The 20,020-nt window shown below is 42.4% G+C and overlaps 1 protein-coding gene across 4 annotated transcripts in view; it reads left to right on the plus strand.

The window, feature by feature from the left end:
* PLD1 (phospholipase D1) overlaps positions 1 to 20,020 on the plus strand; it is a 242,839-nt gene that overhangs the window by 167,700 nt on the left and 55,119 nt on the right. For all 4 annotated transcript variants that reach the window (XM_058661105.1, XM_058661104.1, XM_058661106.1 and 1 more), the window contains 3 exons: positions 3 to 116; positions 14,284 to 14,394; positions 18,288 to 18,376. In XM_058661105.1, the coding sequence (XP_058517088.1) occupies positions 3 to 116; positions 14,284 to 14,394; positions 18,288 to 18,376 (314 nt within the window). The remainder of the gene's footprint in view (positions 1 to 2; positions 117 to 14,283; positions 14,395 to 18,287; positions 18,377 to 20,020) is intronic.

The following is a 20,020-nucleotide window of genomic DNA, read 5'->3' on the forward strand; positions in this document are numbered from 1 at the left end:
AGATTATGAAACCAAAATATCGGTCACTTTCCTATCCTTTCCTGCTGCCCAAGTCTCAGACGACAGCGCATGAGTTGAAATACCAAGTTCCTGGGGCTGTAAAAGCGAAGGTACAGGTAAGTGAGACTTTTTAAGTATTTCTGGGTAAAACTGCTGTTCCTGAAGGAACTGTCTATTAGGTTGGCTTTAGATTATCAATCACAACCACTTTTCCAAAGCAAGTCTGGGCGGATCTTTTCAAATTGAGTATTATATTTGCCAGGTTAAGTGGGTTCCATTCACTGTCTTTCAAAAGCTCTTTCAGAAATGTGTTCCCAGAAATGACTGCAGTCAGAAAATGCTTTTCTAGCAATTTCTTCTGACATGACCCCAGCAACAAGATACACAGTGAACCTGGGACTGACTGCTTAAGCCCTAGGAATGTGGCTGACACTTAGCATCTAGGAATCCAGTTATCATTAATCGAAGTTTAGTTCTCAATTCGTGAAATGCTTTTTAGAAGCTTTTTTGAAGAAGGAGAAAATTGGAAGCTTTTTTGAAGAAGGAGAAATTTGGTCAACACAGAAAACCATTGCACATCCATTCTGACCGCTTCCTATGATCAGTCACGACATTCAGACCCAGTGGGGGGCTCTGCAGGTTAGCCAGTGATTGACAGGTAGAGCTGGAAGTCCTAGTCTCGTGGAGTGTTACCCAGTCTGCTCCCCGTTCCAGCCACAGCTCAAATATCTTGAGGTCATGCAGGGAAAGAAAAGTCACACTCTCAACATCCAAGCATTATGTAAAGACCCAACCGACTGCTTCTGATGTACCTGTGTGCACTGTCATCATGCAGATGTGGATTGTGCAAGTGTGATGACATAATGGGGTTCCTGTACCAGCTGCTTGGCACCTTGCAAGAAGAGGTGTGTGTCTGCTTGAAGGTTCTTCAAAACGTTCGTGGGAAATGGAATTACAAGACTTAATCATCTTTTGGTGCAAAATATTTTGAATCCAAACATGGTTTATTCAGATTATTTTGTACAAATTTTGAAGGAATCCTAACATATAAGAAATAGGGACATTACGGACCATAGATGAATAATACAGCAATAAAAATGTGTTGACCACTTGAAAGAAGTTTTTGTGGCTAATATTTATATTCATTTCAGGCTGTGAAATAACTATTGCAGGCATGAGTAACTTATGTATTTACACAAAAATTCATGAGTTCTTTATATAAAACCTTAAATTTTTTTTTCTACTCGTGCTAAAATATAAAATAAGAACCTAGGAAAATAAGAGAATTTAAGATTTGAATTTGTATTAAAATTGATGTGATAGCTGACATCAAAGTTATCTGATATTAACTGAATATCTGCTGAAAGCATATTTCCTAAGAATTATGTATTTTCATGAGTAATAAAAGATATTTTAGGCTAGTGCTGTATAGACATACATTTCTCGCTCCCCAGTTGATAGGGTCCTGATTCATACCGTGTCAGCTAGCAGCCTTGGTGAAACTGCAGTTATGTCTGTCTGCCTTTGTGTCTTCCACGCCTCTGCACACTGTGTTCAGTGTGGGCCTTCTGATGATCCCTTCTGATCAGCTCCTGTGTCTGTCCCTGCTATACTCAGGCACCTGGGAATCAGGAACTTTAAAAAGGCAACTGATTTAAAAGGACACGTGCCCATACTCATTCACTGACCTACTCCCCCATGTCTTGATTCAGCCCTCTTATGTTTAATTGCTGCTGGCACAGAGAACTCACCGATGTGGACTTGGGTACTGATGGGCAGATAGAAAAAGAGTTATCTGCCTCTGAAACTTTAACTAGGGAGAAAAAACTGATAACCACAGAGAGGTGGGCATGCTGTCAGCATTGTCCTCTGGGGTAAGCTGGCCTACTTAGAAGATGAGGGATCCACTATGGCAAATCATGGGCTCTGCTGGAGATGGTAGGTGGATCTGATGGTGTCTTTAGGCCAGGACAGGGTCTCTGAAGCACCAGCTGGATGCATCTGGGCTTGTTCCTACAAACATTCTTGAGCTTTGCAACTGTTTTCTCACTAGGGAAGAAACATGATTCATGAGTGTTTTATGAATCAGGTCAGGCTAGGACAGGGTCTTGGTAAACTGGAATTTACCTGTGAAATGCTGGTAACTGTTCCACAGTGAAGACTTCCATGAACAGATGTGGTTGTACAAACCTCTGATACAGCTTTGCTCAGTGCCTTTGTTATGTGAATGAGAGTGAATGTGGTAGAAGTGTTTCCCAACCTGTTATACATGTGTGCGTGGTGGAGGGGGGAGTCCTCTCCTTTGGTCTCGTATTGTCTGCTTCCATCTCCCTGAGCAAACATGTAGAGACCTAAAGTTTCTGCATAGGAAGAACTAGTTAGACTAGAAAGATAAAGAAAACAAAAGACAAGAGGCTAATGTGTTCAAACTGACATTCCCTGAAGGGCTAAATAACAAATAAAAAGACAGGGAGAAATATGATACTTGTCCAGGAAAGAGAACAAGGGGTATCCTGACTGTGAATTGACTGAAAATGTAAGAGTTTTAGGTAATTAATTCAGCATTACTAGGGATGCACAGGACATTGCTTGAAGACTAAAGGAAACCACTCAGGGCTTCAGCTATCTCCTGGTAGACCTGCTCTGGGTGACAGAAATTTTACAGTGTGTTGCTGGGTATCATAAAGAACCTGAAAGTGTAGCTAGGCAGTGCTTCTGGAAATGAAGGAAAATGTATCATGCTGTCAGGCCAGAAAGCCATGTATGCTATGGTGTGAAGGCTCTGTAGCCTTAGAATGTCACTTCCCCTTCCTGAGTCTGGCCCTTCTCATCTGAAAGCGTTGTGTTGTGTGACTCATCTGAGGCCCCTGCAGGTAACTGAAGGGAAGGTTCTCATGCAATCGCTTACATAAACAAGGTGCCATTTAAATTGTAAGTATTGCTTTTTCATTTAGTCCCCCTGTTACAGACAATACCCCGCATAAGACTGAATGTCTGCCACACATACATCTTAATTAAGTAGTTAGAATCTAATGACTAAGTAAAAACTAGAGACCATTTCTCAGTGTTTGTCCTTTTGAAAATGAAACTGGTTTCTGTGGGTCATGGAGAGGAAAGGAAAATATCCAAGTCAATGAAAATATCAGAGATTCACTTAGCCACCTGCATCAAGTCAGTTCTGGTGGGAAGCTCATGGCAGTGCTTGGTGGCAGTGGTGGGAGTATGTCAGAGCAAGTGGCACAGCGTGAACTGGGAGCAGAGAGGGTGGAGGGACCAGGCTTTCTCCTGTTCAACAACCCTCTTACAAGAACTCCAGGGCTCTCTAAGAACTACCTTCAGTGACGACATCCCTGTAGGCCCCATCTGCCACCGCTCCATTGCCTTCCACAGATGCCCTCCTGAGAACCAAGTCTCCAATCACAGTGCACACTTGAGGACACTCAGACTATACCCAAAGCAGAAGAGTATGGCAGCACCGTGCCAGTTCCACACTGGGTTGAGACATTTAATAAAAATATGGCAAAACTCTCCCTTAGGATTATCACTTTGACATTGATTTTCTTGAAAGATTTATTTATTTTTATTGCAAAGTCAGATATGCAGAGAGGAAAGACAGAGGAAGATCTTCCATCTGATGGTTCACTCCCCATGTGACCACAATGGCCGGATCTGTGCCGATCCAAAGCCAGGAGCCAGGAACTTCCTCCAGGTCTCCCACATGGGTTAACATTGATTTTTTTTTTTTTTAAATATTCATTTATTCATTAATTACATTGCATTACATGACACAATTTCATAGGTACTGGGATTCCCCCCCCTTCACCCCAAACCCTTCCCCCATCATGAATTCCTTCACCTTGATGCATAACCACAGCTCAAGTTCCGTTGAGATTCCCTAATTAAAAGTTTACACCATACAGAGTCCAGCATCCCACTTGTCCAGTTCAAGTTCAACCGCCTCTTAGGGAGGCCCTCTCAGGTTTGTAGGCAGAGCCAGCAGAGCGTCACCTCGATCAATTAGAAGCACCAACATATCATCAGCAACAGTCCAGGTATGATGAGGCTGGTGCAGAGTCCACTGATTGACATAGTCCGTCTTAGGGTTTCCCCTTGTCCAGTTTTCCGCTGCAAGCATAAAGCTGAGGTGGTTGATTCATCTACTCCATTTTCCATCTTTTTTTGATTAATGCTTTGATTCCTCCATTTTGTTCAGGGGAATCCCCCTAAAAAAAACTTTGAGGCATTCCCAGTCCAGGCTCCTACATGTACTACTAGTAAGCACAGTGCCCGCCACCGTCCATCACTCCGATCAGCTGATGGTTTTAACCCCTGGGTTGGTTCTCTTCTGAGCCCCGACCTCTATTGGAACCAATGAGTATCGCATCTCTCCCCGGCTCTGCCCATCACACTCTCGTCCCTCACCTAAACCAGTGGGAGGAGTGCTGGTCGGGTGTTGCATTCCCTGCTAGCACAGGCCATTTCACCTTGGCATTTTGTGTTTTGTACTGTTTTTTTTTTTTTTTTTTTTTTTTTTTTATCGCAACCAAACACGGCCAGGCCCCCACACAGTTTCAGCACTTGGGCTTGCCAGTGGATGACGTGAACCGACTCAGCCTGGTCTGCCCCAACCCGAGCCAAGTGTATTCCAGTGGGTCACATTCCAAAGCCTCTTCTGGGTTATTTACCTCCATGCTTCTTGCGTTTATTTGTAGAGTCAGTGTCCTGTCAGAGGATCTGTTCAGGTTCCTCCCTCCGACTCCTTCATGGTGTCGGGCTTCACGCATTCCAGCAGGTCCTTCGGCCAGCACCGCTCTTCAATCCATTCTGGTTCCTGCTGTTGAGAGTTTCAGCCCAGCCACGGCTCGTCCATACCCACGCATATCTCATATATGGCTCAGATGGGGTTGAGGCCTAGCCGAGCCCGTCCAACGTCTATCCTGGTCCTCCAGAGCACCAAACTGTGCTGTGGTCTAATCCGGCATGGTGCGTCAAAGCCGAATTGATATTTGTGCCAAGGGATTACAACTGTGACCCGACCAGAACTCAGCCTCCCTCCAGTTCCTGTGCCCCTTAGTGGTAGGCTCCACGCAGCCAAGGCCTCCACCACGCTCTCCAACCAGGCCTGTTGCCAGCCAGTGTTAACTATGCCAGAGGTTGCTCTGGTCAGCCCAGAGCGTCCTATAGACTGTCATGCCTCCTGCATAGACTCCACCGGCCCTTCTAAACCGTCCAATGGGGTCAGAGTGTCAGGGCATTGGTCCACGTATGCCTCACACATTCTAGCCCCGAGTATGGTTCTTGATTTTTAACATAGGTTATAGTCATACCATAATATAGAGGCCACAAGCTTCCTTAAATGTGAAGGAGCAAAATGATACAGTCATAAAAAGTAGCTGTTAGGACCAGGTCACTAAGATCTCAGCTCTGCTACATCCTAGCTGTGTAACCTGGGGGGAACTTGTTCCCTTCTGTGTACTTATTTCCTTCATCCATAAAGCAGAAATAATAATGATAGCGTTGTGCCTCTTAGCACTGTGGTGTTGGGTGCATTCGTTCCATGCACAGCCCTTAACAGAGTGCTCTGCAGTTGGTCTTCTGTCAACCTGCAAATTTTCCCTGGGGTTTCAGAGGTTGTAACAAGGGAGCCAACATCTCTCTGGATAGACTGCGAGATGAATTCTGGATAAAAATCTTTATACTCTACCTTGGAAGGCTTTGTGGAGAGGTGTTTGGTAACTAGTTATGCAACCACTTGGGCTGCCCACGTAGCGTATTACACAGCCTGGTTTCCCATCCTGGCTCTGGCTTCTGACTCCAGGTTCCTGCTAATGTGCACTCTGGGAGGCAGCCGTAATGACTCAAGCAGTTGGATCTGGTTTCACCAATAAAGGTAACCCGGATTGAGCTACTAGCTTCTGGTTATTTGCTAAGTCAATCAGTGGTTGGGAGTAGTATGTGTGTAGCTATGTGTATCTTCCTGCCTCTCAAATTCCAAAGGATTTTAATGAAAAAAAGTTTATAAAAATGCACATCATCTTTCAGTTATACCTTAAATAAACTTTTTTGAAGGCCTTTCATATTTGCTAAAGTGGAGAAAAAGGGCATTTGATTGCACAAAAGCAAATCATAGATAAAATCCACCTTATTCTGTCTTCTGCAGAGAAGAGACCAGGTCTTTAGTTTTTGCATTTACAAGCACTGGGCACACCCTGGTGGTGGCTCCATGGCAGGGTGACACAGCCTGCCAGAGAGGAGAGCTAAGGTGGGAGAGGTCCGGCCTGTCAGCTGAGTCGCTGCTGCAAAGGTCATCAAGAGCTGACATCAGCAGCTTCCCCCAGGACTTTAAACATAACCTTGGGTGTTCACCCTCCAGGCTGGACATTCTCAAAAGCTGGTCAAGTGCTCAGAGAACGCATGGCCAGAAGAGGCATGCCTCCTGGAGGAAGTAAGAGAGAAGGTTCTGAAACGACACTGGGCTCCTGAATGCTTTCATGGCTATTGAAGATGTGGGATCCAAACAGACAAGTGGTATGTCTGTGAAGGTGAAGGAAAAGACCTAAGGTATCCCCACCAATGTGGAATCCACCCAGGTCACTGATCCTTGTCATCGAGTCAGCCAACTCTGCAGAAAATCCTGTCTGGACTGAAAGAACTAATGCTCCTGGACTTATATCTTCAACCCTGTGTGTATGAATGTACGCAACAGAAGGAGGGTGGAGAAGGAAAGCGCACCAGGCAACCAGGGTATACTCTGGGGAAAAGTTGTCCTGCCCTTGGGTAAGGTGGAAATGATGTCCCAGAAGATATGTTATAGTTCAGTGGATGGCAGGATGCCTCATGTTGTGGATTGATGTGAGTGGGTGGGTAGGTGAAAGGGGAAGCCATCCACTTCCTTTCTCTGGAAGGAAAGGAAGCTTTACCTTCACAGGCCAGTCCTTCCTGCAGCGACACTCGGTTGAGGGCCTGTCTCCACAGACGTGTGTGTGATCTCACAGGTTCCGCTCCATGCTCTGCCCTGTGCTAAGCTCCTGTGGATTACTTCGCTTCCCCACCCCCCCCAAACACCGTTTTCTTTTTTAATTAAAAAAATTAAAGATTTATTTATTTTTATTGCAAAATCAGATATACAGAGAGGAGGAGAGACAGAGAAGAAGATCTTCTGTATGATAATTCACTCCCCTAGTGACTGCAATGGCCAGTGCTGTGCTAATCCAAAGCCAGGAGCCAGGAACTTCCTCCAGGTCTCCCACACTGATGCAGGGTACCAAGACTTTGGGCCATCCTCAACTGCTTTCCCAAGCCACAAGCAGGGGGCTGGATGGAAAGCAGGACTGCCGATGTCCATATGGGATGCTGGTGCGTTCAAGGTGAGGACTTAAGCCACTAGGCCACTGCATCAGGCCCTCCAATATACTGGTTTATCAGCTGTATTCCTCTCGAGGCTCTATTTTTAAATTTTTAAATTTTTATTCTGTTTGTAAGAGGGAGAGGGAGAATTATCACTCAACCATCTGCTGGTGTACTCCCCCACATTTGCCTGAAACATCCAAGGTTCGATCACCCTGAAACTAAGGGTTGGTTATGTAACCACTTCATCTAGTTCTCCCACATGTGTAGCAGGGCCCCGTCTACCCTAGCCAGCACCTGCTGCCTCCCAGCATGTGCTTGAGCAGGAAGCAGGAATCAGAAGCAGCATCAGGTTGGGCACCAGGTGCTCTGATAGAGTCCTGACAAGTCCTGAGCCTTCTCTCCAGCTGCTGTGCCAAGCACCTGCCCCACAGCCGCTACCTGCACAGGTGAGGAAGCTGCCACTTTGAGAGGGCAAAAGCACAGTGAGAGGTGAGGAAGAGTCTGTGCTAAGTGGAAATTGTCTGGGGTGGAGAGCATTCCCAGTAAGACCCACGCTGGTTATAACACGAGAGCTCCAATGAGGCAAAGCTGTGTGTCATGTTTGCCTTTTAATGTCATCTTCTGTTGCCCCAGCCCCAAATCCGACCACAGCTCTCCTTCTATTCTACCTCCTTACAGTCCCCAACTGTACCTTTTTTCCTAGAACCTTCCTCCCATTCATGTGAAGTTGTCCTGTCAGCATCATCCCATGAGCTTTCCTTTTGTTCAAGCATTGGAATCACGCTATGTGAATAGTCATGAGTGAGGAGGTGCACTCAGCTGCAGAAAAGGAATTATTGAAGCCTAGTGTTTTAAAATGTCCATGTCCCATGTTGGAGAACCTGGGTTTGAATCCTTTTTTTTTTTCTTTTAAAAATTGATTTATTTTAACTGGAAAGGCAGGTTTACAGAGAGAAGGAGAGAAAGAAAGACCTTCCACCTATTGGTTCTTTCTGCAAATGATTGCAGTGATGGGAACTGAGCAAATCTGAAGCCAGGAGCCAGGAGCTTCTGGGTCTCCCACGAGGGTGCAGGGCCCAAGGTTTTGGGTCATCCTCTGTTGCTTTCCCAGGCCATAAGCAGGGATCTGGAAGGGAAGTGGAGCAGTGAGGACACGAATCAGTGCTCATATGAGATTCTGGTGCTTACAAGGGGAGAATTAGCCAATTGAGCTATTGTGCCGGGTCCTGGATACAGTTCTTGCATCCAGCTTCCTGCCAGTGTAGTCTCAGAGATTGATGATGACCCAGCTGAATGAATGCTTTCCAACTCTGGGGAAGAGCCGGGCAGAGGTCCCATATTCTCTGCTTGGGCTGCTCTGGATTTTTCTTGAGTGAATGATCAAGTGGGAGTACTCATTCTCTCTCTTTCTCTCATTCTCTCTCTTTCTCTCTTTCTCTCTCATTCTCTCACTCTGTCTCAATCTTTGCTCTGAGCTCTTTATGTGTCTGAATTTCTATATCTGTCTCGTAAATAGAATACATAAAACTCTCTTTAAACCTAGGGAATCTTGGCAGGATGCGGCTGACTTCTGAGCTAGATCAGTTCTTTGAGTCATGGGGACAAGAATATGTTGCAGTATGCATTTCTACTCCTGAATAGCAGATGGACTCCCAATGAAACTGTTACATGTATCCTGGCAATAGGATGCTGGACTTTCTACCATTGTCCACACCTACAATGGAGAACAGAAAAAAATATAAAAATGATGGACTTGTGACTGCTATTGAAGAACTATACTATTGTTATAATATAGGGGAGAACAGTTGGGGGTCGGGAGGAGAATGGGAAATCCCAAAGCCTAAGGGATTGTGTCATGAAAAATAAAAATTAAAAAAGTCAAGGAAAACTTCAGAGAAAATGCAAAATACATAAATATAAAGATAATTATACAGTTATAATAAATATGAAGATAATTATAATTTAGCAGTTGATGTCACTGAGTGATGTTGTCGTGTGTTTTTCCTCGTTTTAATTTTCCCTGTTCCCATTTTGTTTATGATGATACGTATCTTTCAAAGTAAAAATATTTAAGACTTTGTATTTCCTTAAAATTTGATGGAAAACTGGTATGATGGATTTTAGTAAAGATAATATTTGTTGCTATTTAATAAAAATAATTTAAATAGAGAGCTAGCATGGAAGAAGAAGGCCCACCTCTGGAGTACCTTGCTTCTCTCCCCACCTCCTTTCCTCTCCGGGCATCTCCATGGAGACGGCCTCTGTTGCAGGACACAGGAGAAATGCTTTATTACAAACCAGTTGTCTTCGTTCCAAGATTGACTTAGAAGCCTAGGAACTGGGAAGAAATGGAGATGTTCATGGAATTTATAGCAAATACAAGTTATGCAGTGACAGGATTAAAAATAAAAGACCTTGGAATAAATACTAGTAAACTCCTGAAAATTTTCCTTCCAGAACAGTTGTTTGTTACTTAATCTATATATTTGACTTGGGCCCATAGTATGTAAGAGGACTGCAGCTTGTGGGTTAAGAGGGAGGTGATATTGTAAGTTGAAACATAGGACATAATATAAAGGAAAATGAATAGTCTTAGTTACAATTTTGAGGTTAAGCCGTAAAATCAGAAATATGCTGTTTTTGTATACTTTAAAAGTGTTTATTCCATGTTGACATTTGGGTGAGATTTGGGTATAGATTTGATTCCTGGCACACTTTTGGCACAGCACAGTAACTGCATTTTAGCATGTAGATGGGGGAACTTGAGATTTGACAGGTTAGCTAGGTCAGTAAAGAAAAAAAAGAAAGTAATCCTTTCTGTCTTTTTTTAAAGATTTATTTTATTAATTTGAGAGGCAGAATTGGAGAGAGACAGACAGACAGACAGACAGAGATCTTTATCCACTGGTTCACTTCCCAAGTGGCCACACCAGCCGGGATGGAGCCAGGCTGAAGCCAATCACTTTATCCAGGTCTACTATGTGGGTGCAGGGACCCAAGGACTTGGGCCATCTTCTGCTTCTTTCCCAGGCACTTTAGCAGGGAGCTGGATCACAAGTGGAACAGTACTCGAACCAGCACACATCATAAGGGAGACTGACAGAACAGGGGCCCATGATTCTTACATTTAAACCAAAAGAATGCCAGTCAAAATGTGTTGGTAAAACTTTTTGGACCTTCAGACATTTAAAGCAGTCAAGCTGATTTTTACAAAATCTCTTGGTTCTGTTCTTCCAAGGGTTCCTGAAGAGCAAGAAAGGATTTAATGTTTTCAGTTGATCTTGTAAAAGATTTTAACTAATCAGAAAAATGGTAATTGAATAATAATCTCCAGTCCCTGTATTACTTGGAAGATACATTTCAAGTTTGACTAAAGTACTTTTTAAAGTTAAATGACCTCATTGTGTATCAGAGGTCTGGGTTTAGGCTCAGACAATGGAGCCTGCTGAAACCCAGCAGGAGGCCTCCCTTCCCCTGTGATGTCCTAGGCACAGGGAGGCCTCTCTCCACCTGTGCTTTATGGAATCCTGGGAGCTGACACATAAAGTGGTCTTCTTTTCGCCCATAATGGACCCAGGAAAGGAGGTATCGACCGCCATCTTGCATTGGGAAATGGCAAATGTGTCACCTGAATCCTTGTCTCTATGGCAGCACTTGGTCTTCAGCCTCATATTTCTTCCCCAGTGAACCCAGTTCCAAGAATACTTTTTCTTCATCATTCCTGTCCAGGAAGCCACTCTGCATCAATTAGACTTGACCTACTGGTTACTCATTACTATGTCAATGAATTCCATAATGATGTAAATTTTTGCTGATGGTATGTTGGAGCTTTCAATTGACTGGGATGATACTCTGCTGGCTCTGTCTTCAGACCAGAAAGGGTATACCTAAGAAGCCGTTGAACTTGACTGGACAATAAGATGCTGGACTCTATGTTTGGTATACGCTTGCAATGGGGGAATCTCAACTGAACTTGAGCTGTGGTTATGCAACAAGGTGGAGGAATCCACCATGGTGGGAGGGTTTGGGGAGGGGTGGGGAGAATCCAAGTACCTATGAAACTGTGTTACATAATACAATGTAATTAATGAATTAAAAATAATAAATAATTTTTTAAAAAGTATGGTGAACTATTGTGATAGTAAGCCAGGAGTGTTGGCATCTTAAACAGCCTTAAGTTTTGCAATTTATAAGCATAGTAGGCTTTCATTAAAAAATTTTAATAAATGAAAAAAAAAGAAAATTGTAATTTGCATTTATGTGAATGAGTTCATTAAATATTTGAAACAGAGCATATTTTGAGAATGAAGGAAGAAAGTAAAGGTTTTAGGATGAGGGGAAGACTTAACGTGTTACTACAAAAGATGGTTGATGAATTTTGCCTGTAAGTTTTTATAGATATAAGTATATAGAATGTCTGTGACTAAGAGCAAGGTACCAGCATTAGCACTTTGTGTTTTTCTGCTGTTTTCTTCATGGTGGGTTTTAAGTGAGGACTGGGAAAGAATTCTCCACTGTGCATGGAGGAGACTAACCATGAATTGTTTGTGATGAAAACCCTAATAGGCATAAAACAAGTACATGATCACATATGCAGGATCACACTTTCCAGGGTATTCTGCCATTTTCTAGATTGTTTCCAGAGCCGTAGAGAATTAGACCGAGTTCTGCATCATCAGAATCTTCTTAGGGCCGCCTGCATGTTCAAGCCCAGGCTTGTTAGAATCAAAATTCCACACTAGTTTTAATGGACTAAGAATCGAAATTTTTTTATTCAAGCTTCCTTATTTCTAACAGATAAACAATGATCTAGTTCTTAGTGAATGTTGTAAAAAAATCAAGAAATTTACAAAGTGTAGGTCATTTGATCTCATTTTCCATATGAGTGATGTTTGACTATTCATGATCACAGTTGAAATTTCCACTTTTACTGCACGTGTTCATCTGACAAAGTCAAGCACATTGAGGGGAGATATTTTGTATATTCTATGCTAGATAAAGAACCAATATTGATAAGGATGTATAAATAGTAACTTTTGGCAGACACTTATTTTTCAGCTTTGGGAGCTTTACAGATATAGTTTATAAAGTCATTAAGAATTGTACACAACATTTTATATATAGCAGTGATAAAAATGGATCGTGTATTGGATCGTTTTGTATGTTCCTAGTACCTGTGAGGACATTCTTTTCATTCTTTTGTGGAAGATTTATTTTTATTTTTGTTGCAAAGTCAGATTCTTTTCATTTTATTGTCCATTTCAGTTGACCTCATGAAGGGACAGTTTCAACATTCGAATCAAATCAAGAACAGCATGTCTATTTTTACAGTGATTCCTCTGCAATTTCATAGTATTTAAGAGAATTTCCTAACAATTTACTGAGCACCTATTGAATTCCAGTATAAATATTTTATTTTATTTTACTTTAAAATACTTTCATTCTATTTTGGCAGTCCCTGCTAAAATACTGAAAAATAAAATGACAGCCCTAGTTGGTCAGTGCTGAGAAGGTCTTTGCATCTTCTAATCCACTCTTCTGCCTTCTGCTCTGCCATGTTGCTGACACGATTGCCATAGCTTAGTGCATGTTCCAATACTCTCATCGACAATATCAATTCCATACCACTTCGAAGGTATCAGGCCTCCCACTATACTCTTCATAGTAATCCGTTTAGTGCAGTCTACAACCTCACAAGATAGTTACTTCTTTTTCTAGTATGTGCATTTGAAGCACAAAAAGGTTAGGATATGACCAGGATCATCAGCCAGTGAGCAGCTGTTGATGGGCTTTGAACCTAGGCAGTGCAGCCCTTCCTTGAAGTGTAACTGGAACTCGGCTGTCTGAGCAGGAAGTGCTCCCTGAAATCCAGGCAGGAGCTGCTGTGCACCTGAACAGAGGAAGACGGTGTGCAAGCGAAAAATCTGAGAAAACCCCCAGAGTAAATAGAATCAGATGCCAAGTGAGATAGGGATTCTTGAGGAGAAAAAAACACAAGCTGAAAACTGACCCAAGATCACTGACCTTAAAGACTTAGGACAAGGCGATGCCTTTCCCCCAGTCAGTGGAGTTTTGGGGATTGCAAATGGTTTAGAGGAAACACACTAGGCTGGCTTTGATCGCTAAGCTGAGCAACGGGATAACATGAATGACACACAGATGGATGAAGTGGCAAAACAGTGTGGCCTGATGGACATACATGTGATATTGGAATGAGAAGAGAAAGGGGTGCAAACGTTGGCTCCCCTGTGACACCATGCAAGTCACTTCTGTTCTCCGAGCATTAATGTTCTTGTTGTCAATGAGGTTTCTATTATTACCACCGTGAGAAAGTTTAGAGTTAAAGTGATATGCCAGGGATCACACAGCCAAGTGAAGGCAGAACCAAGATTACGTATACTTAAATAAACTCTTTGGAAGTTTATTATTCTGAACAATGTACGTTTGGGAGGAAAAGGGTAATCATATTTTTAACTCTGAGCTAGGTTGATCGGATCATATGGTCCCAAACAGGACACCTTTGAGGGTGACATGGGCACTGTTAATAAATACACCCACACAGTGGGCATTCTGATATGATTGTGAAACTGTCATACAGTCAGAGCACAATTGGTTATCTCACTCATGCCTACACCAGAGGGACTTCTGAAATACTCCCTGGAGAGACCACAAAGTGTGGTTTCTGATTTTGGGTGAAAATAACTCTGGGTCGAGAAAGTATACTCAGGATCTGGCTTCCAGCTGACTACGTCCAAGGACCATTCCCTTCAGCCCATCTTCAGCACCTTCCCCATCTCCTGGTGGCCCACATGCAGCAAACAGTTGTCATCTGTCAGTTGTTTAGAAGAGACAGGGATGACCTCATTGAGTTCTTCTGCCCCTTGTTGTCTTCACTGTCTGATGTTTGCTTCTTCCTTCTTTGCTGCTGTGCAGTTGCTGCGGTCTGCTGCTGACTGGTCTGCTGGAATCAAGTACCATGAAGAGTCCATCCACACCGCTTATGTCAATGTGATAGAGAACAGCAAGCACTATATCTATATTGAGGTGAGTTCTCTCCATGGAAGTTCTGAAAGCCTGCCAGCCCACAGGTATGGTGCACAAGCTGCAGAGTTCTGAAAGTCGGCACCTGCCATTGCAGGACGTGTGTGTTTGGGTGGGGCAGATACTGGAGAGGCAGTGAGTTGTACCTCCCAAAGCCTCTTATTTTAAGAGACCTAGAGGGAGGTGAGTAGGGCAGGAGGGATGGAAGAAGCAAGAGAAAATGAAAGAGAGCTCCCATCTTGCTCACTCCCTTACATACTCACAGTGATGGGATCTGAACCAGGCTCTAGCTGAGAGCCAGGTGACCTGTGTGTGTGGCAAGGGCTCAGCTACTTGAGCCATCGCCACTGTCTAGGATCTACAGTAGCAGGAAGTTGGACTCAGGAGCCAGAAGCAATAATCAAACCTAGGACTCTGAGATGGGACGCTGGCATCTTAACCAGCAGTTAACTAGTAGGCTGGTTACCTGCCCTTTCTGATACCTGCAGCATGCCTAAAGTTCATTCTGAATTGTCATTAACTCAAGATTCTAAGGGTGGTAGCCTAGTGGCTAAAATCCTCACTTTGAATGTGCTGGGATCCTATACGGGTGCCAGTTCTAATCCTGGTGGCCCCACTTTCCATCCAGCTCCCTGCCTGTGGCCTGGGAAAGCAATCAAAGATGGCCAAAAGCCAAGGAACCATGCACCCATGTGGAGACCCAGAGGAGGCTCCTGGCTTCAGAATGGCTCAGCTCCAGCTGTTGAGGCCACTTGGGGAGTGGATTGTCAAACGAAAGATCTTCCTCTCTGTCTCTCTTCCTCTCTATATCTGACTTTCCAACAACAACAACAACAACAACAACAACAATAATAATAATAAAAAGATTATAATGGCAGTCTCTCAAGTCCTTACTATTAAACACATCAATTTATTATAGTATTATTAGCCAGATTGTCCCAACAAAGAGGTTTAAATTTTGATTTGACTCAGATTGTAGGGTTTAAGTGTAAGCACTGAACTGTTTCACAAGAACGTTTACAGGGGTCAGTTGCTAAATAGAAACTGTTGGATGAGACTGATTTGGGTATGTTGGAATAGAAGGTGGCAAGAACAAGATTCTGGGAAAGGAAGATATGAATATTAAAGGCTGGTACCACCTTCTTAAATCTTTTTAAAGTGTTTTCAGATCATAATTTGTATTTACAGTTCTTAAGAAAATCTGGGGACAGTGAGTTTAATTTGGCAACTTTAATTACACTTCAAAGTGAATGCAAAAATAGAGCACTTAAAAAACCGTGAGAAAGCAAAAAGTCACAAGAATGGAAAAAATGAGTCAGAGCACATGGCCCTTGTTTATTCTATTTTTTTACTTTTCTATCTAATAAAAATTAATATGAAGGGAGGTGGTTGATTGGAATGAACTTTTCCTGCCCTGTTTTCCTTCCTCTCGAGTTCTGACCTTCTCTCCTTTCATACAGTGGCAATTCATTAAAGGGAAGCAAGAAAGGGTGTATTTGTTTTGCAGGCCTGGCGAAAGAAGGCTGTTTTAAAATGTTATCAACCTTCGGTCCAGCACGATGGCCCAATTGGCTAATCCTTCTCCAAGTACAATTCATGTTCCAGCTGCTCAACTTCCCATCCAGCTCCCTGCTTGAGGCCTGGGAAATTAATAGAGGATGGCCCAAAACTTTGGGCCCTGTACCCATGCGGGAGACCCAAAGGAGGCTCCTGGCTCCTGGCTTCGTATTGGCTCAGTTCTGGGCACTGTGGCCATTTGGAGAGCTAACCAGTAGATGGAGGATCTTTCTCTCTGTCTCTGCCTTTCTCTGTAAATCTCTCTTTAAAATAAAAATCTGAAAAAAAAGTTATCAATCTAAATGCCAGGTGGTATCCTCAGTGGGATCATACAATATAAAAAGGATTTAGTGCAGAAAGTCTGGACTTGAGCAGTGCTGTATGTGTGTACATGTATACATACATACATATGTATATTAAATTTTTTATTTGAAAAACAGATTAGCAGAGAGAGAGAGAAGGAGGACTTTGCTGATCCACTCCCCCAAATAGTCAAGTCTGAACCAGGCTGAAGCCGGGAGCCAGAACCTCTAACCAAGTCTTCCTCCATGGTGGGAGGAACTCAGATGCTTGAGTTGTCATGTTATGTTCCCCAGAAACATTCGCAGGAAGCTGAAGCAGAAGCAGAGCGGCACTGTCTCAAACCAGCACTCTGATAGAGAATGCGTGTCTCCCAAATGGTGGCTTATCCTGAGGCGCCACAGTGTCTGCCCTGTACTAATAGTACGATTGATTTGGATGATATACAAGAGTAGGTTGTCCAGGCTGGCTCATCTGTGAATCACAGCTATTTTCTTCACCTATTTTCGCAGCATTAGTATCAGCCTGCCACTGAATGCTAGCATAGCCTCGAATGGGGTCAGGACTGCCCTTAGGTGCACAGCTTGTTGATACAGCCAAGGTCAGTGTTGAGCTTCTCTTTTGCTCTTCTGAACACAGACGGAAGGGATGCGATGCGTGGCCAGTCTGTGCTTACAGCACTTAAACTGTGCTGGGCTTCTCTATGAGTTCAGGAAAAAAACAATAACAAAGCAAAATGCGTGGTTTTGGTGCCACTGTGACTTTGATTATTTGGCGCCTGATGGGAAAACTGCATTCTCAGGTGGGTGTGCAGCAGTCTTCCTGTAAGTGTGTCTATGCAGGCAGTTTACAAACGTGTGCAATCAGGTGTAAGGACTCAAAGTAATACAAAACAGTGGTGCACAGGGTGGCGACCATTCTGAGCTCATAGCTTATTTATTCCTCTACCTTATTTTTATGAAATACATGTGCATCATAACAGACTGTGTTCTCTCTGAACATCCAGTATTCTTTCCTAATACTCCTTTATGCAGCAGAACCGTCTTTCACACTGTTTTTAGAATCATGTCACCTTAATAGTCCAATAATAGCTTTAAAGGATATTTTATAAGTATATGGATGGCAGGAGTACTTAGACAAAAAAAATGAAAATTTACTTTTTGCATTTTTTTATATAGGCAGGATACTTGGACAAAGAGATGTGTGGAGCTCCTTAGAATAAAGTTCAGGGATAATAAGAAACCCAAAGAAACCAGACAGGTTGAAAGCACATGGGGAAAAGGTGAGAAACATTTGAACAGGTTTCCATCATCTACACTGCGAAAAAGTGGACCAAGGACAAGATAACATGTTTGTCAGTAGAGGTTGTTTTAAACCTCTATGTAATTTGTATTTATTTGAAAGGCAGAGTAAGATGGGATGAGAAGAGGAAAGAAGGGAAGAGAGAGAGAGCGCGAGATCTTCCATTTTCAGGTTCACTTTCCAGATGCCTGCAACTTCCAGGCTGGCCCAAGCTGAGGCCAGGATTCAGGAACTCCACCACTTTCTCATGGAGATGACAGGGGCTGGACTTGTATCGTTCTGGAAACAAAGCCAGATCCTGAATCCAGGCATTCCAACATGGCATCCCAGCAGTGGTCACACTGTCAGCCTTAGATTTTTAAGTCATAAGCATTTACATAGTGTCAGAATCTCAGCAATAAAGAAACAAACAAAAAACACACCTAATTTCCCCATTTGACTAAAATTGGAATGCTTCCAGAGTTCCATAAACATATATCAGAAAGTCAGCCATGGCCAAATTGCACAATGTGTCCTTCTGACTCAAATGTGAGGTGTGAGGTGATCCAGAAATGCGCACGGCCCCTGGTGACATGAGCCTTCTTTGGCTTGGTGTCACTGACCTACTGGATAGGATGTCAGTGGTTGGGCCTGGGGTGCTCTCATTTCTTCAGAATGCCTGTGTAATGTTAACTATTCACTGTTTCTTTGCTCAAGTAGAGAAAGCCTTATGTAGGTATGTTGTGTGTTTCTTCCAGAACCAGTTTTTCATAAGCTGTGCTGATGACAAAGTTGTGTTCAACAAGGTGGGCGATGCCATTGCCCAGCGGATCCTGAAAGCACACAGGTAGTGTTCGGGGCGTTTTGGTGGGAGTCATTGCTGCAGATGAAAAACCCACTTTTAACTTGCTGCCATTCTGTCGCAGCCTTGCCTTCAGTGCAGCCAGAAGTGTGATTGATTCTTTTCATTCGAAGTTGGTAGCTAAGCATTTCTTGGTCTCTTTTTGAGGGAATCTAAATTCTTCCAGGGTACGATCATTTTTTCCTGGCTAGACTCCTTCCCGCACATGAGGTTTGTGATTTGATGTATTTAATGGCAGACAGTGAGCTCTGCTCATTTGAAAAACAAGGCCAAATAGACATAATATTTTTCCAAGGGTTATATTTAAATCCTCGTTGCTAGTTGCCTCACTTCTCTAGCTCGTGGGATTATTTCTTTAATAACAGTTTCTTTGCGGTAGAATTCATGCCATTGGAATCCATTGGCTTTCAGTATACTCATAGAGGTGTATAGCCACATCCAACCGATTTGTTAATATTTGCGTCACCCCAGGAAGAAAGGCCATACTTATAACCAGTCATTAACCATTCCTTCCTTTCCTTCACTTCAGTAACTACTAATCTACTTTCTCTTTTTGTAGACTTGTTTAGGCTGTGCATTTCATGTCAATTCAATCATGCAATATGTGATCTTTTATAGTCAATGTCTCTCACTTAGCATAATATGTAAAATGGCATCTTTGTTATGGAATGTTCAGTATTTCATGGTTTTTAGCCATGAGACAGTTTGTATCCTATGGGAATAACACATTTTGTTTAATTACTCATCAGTTACTGGACACTTGGATTGTTTGCACTTTGGAGCTATTATGAGTAATGCTGTTATAAACATCCTGTGCTAGTTTTTCTGCAGACATGTTTTTGTTCCTCTTGGGGTGAAATTGCTGGGTCACAGGATAACTCTATGTTTTACACATTGAGGAATTGCCAAACTGTGTTGCAAAACAGCTACAACATTTTCTATTCCCACAGTTTGAGAACTCTAGTTCCACTGTCTCATCGCCATTAACCAATTGCTACCTGTGTTTATTATTATTGTTACTATTGTTATAGTTATTCTAGTTTTGTGAGAGAATAGTTCTTGGTGTTTTAAATTAGAGCTTAACTTATGACTGATGATATTGAGCATCTGTGTGCTAATTGCTTATTTGCGTATTAACTACATATGAATTATCTGTATTTGACTTTTTACTGCTGAATTGTAGGAGTTCTTCATGTATTTTGGCTGCAAGTCTCACATTAGATAAGTGGTTTGCAAGGATTTTCTCTTAGTGAGTTATCTTTATATTTTATTGATAGTATCCTTTGAAACATCAAAGTTCTAATTTTGACAAAGGCCAATCTGTTTTTCATCATCTGTGCTTCAATATTATAAATATATAATACATACACACATATATATTGTTTTCTTGTTCAAGTAGAATATTATATATACATAATTTATATATATAATTTTGTACATATTATATATATATATATATGCACAGATGATGAAAGAAAAACCGATTGGCCTTTGTCAAAATTCTATTTGAGCAAGAAAATTGTATATGTATAATATATATGTATATATATATATATATAAAATGTAATCATGAATACTTATGCCTATTTTCTGCTAAGAATTTTATACTTTTGGCTCTGACATTTAAGT

The sequence above is a fragment of the Ochotona princeps genome, chromosome 3 (assembly GCF_030435755.1).
Source record: "Ochotona princeps isolate mOchPri1 chromosome 3, mOchPri1.hap1, whole genome shotgun sequence".
In the NCBI taxonomy this organism is placed as follows: domain Eukaryota; kingdom Metazoa; phylum Chordata; class Mammalia; order Lagomorpha; family Ochotonidae; genus Ochotona; species Ochotona princeps.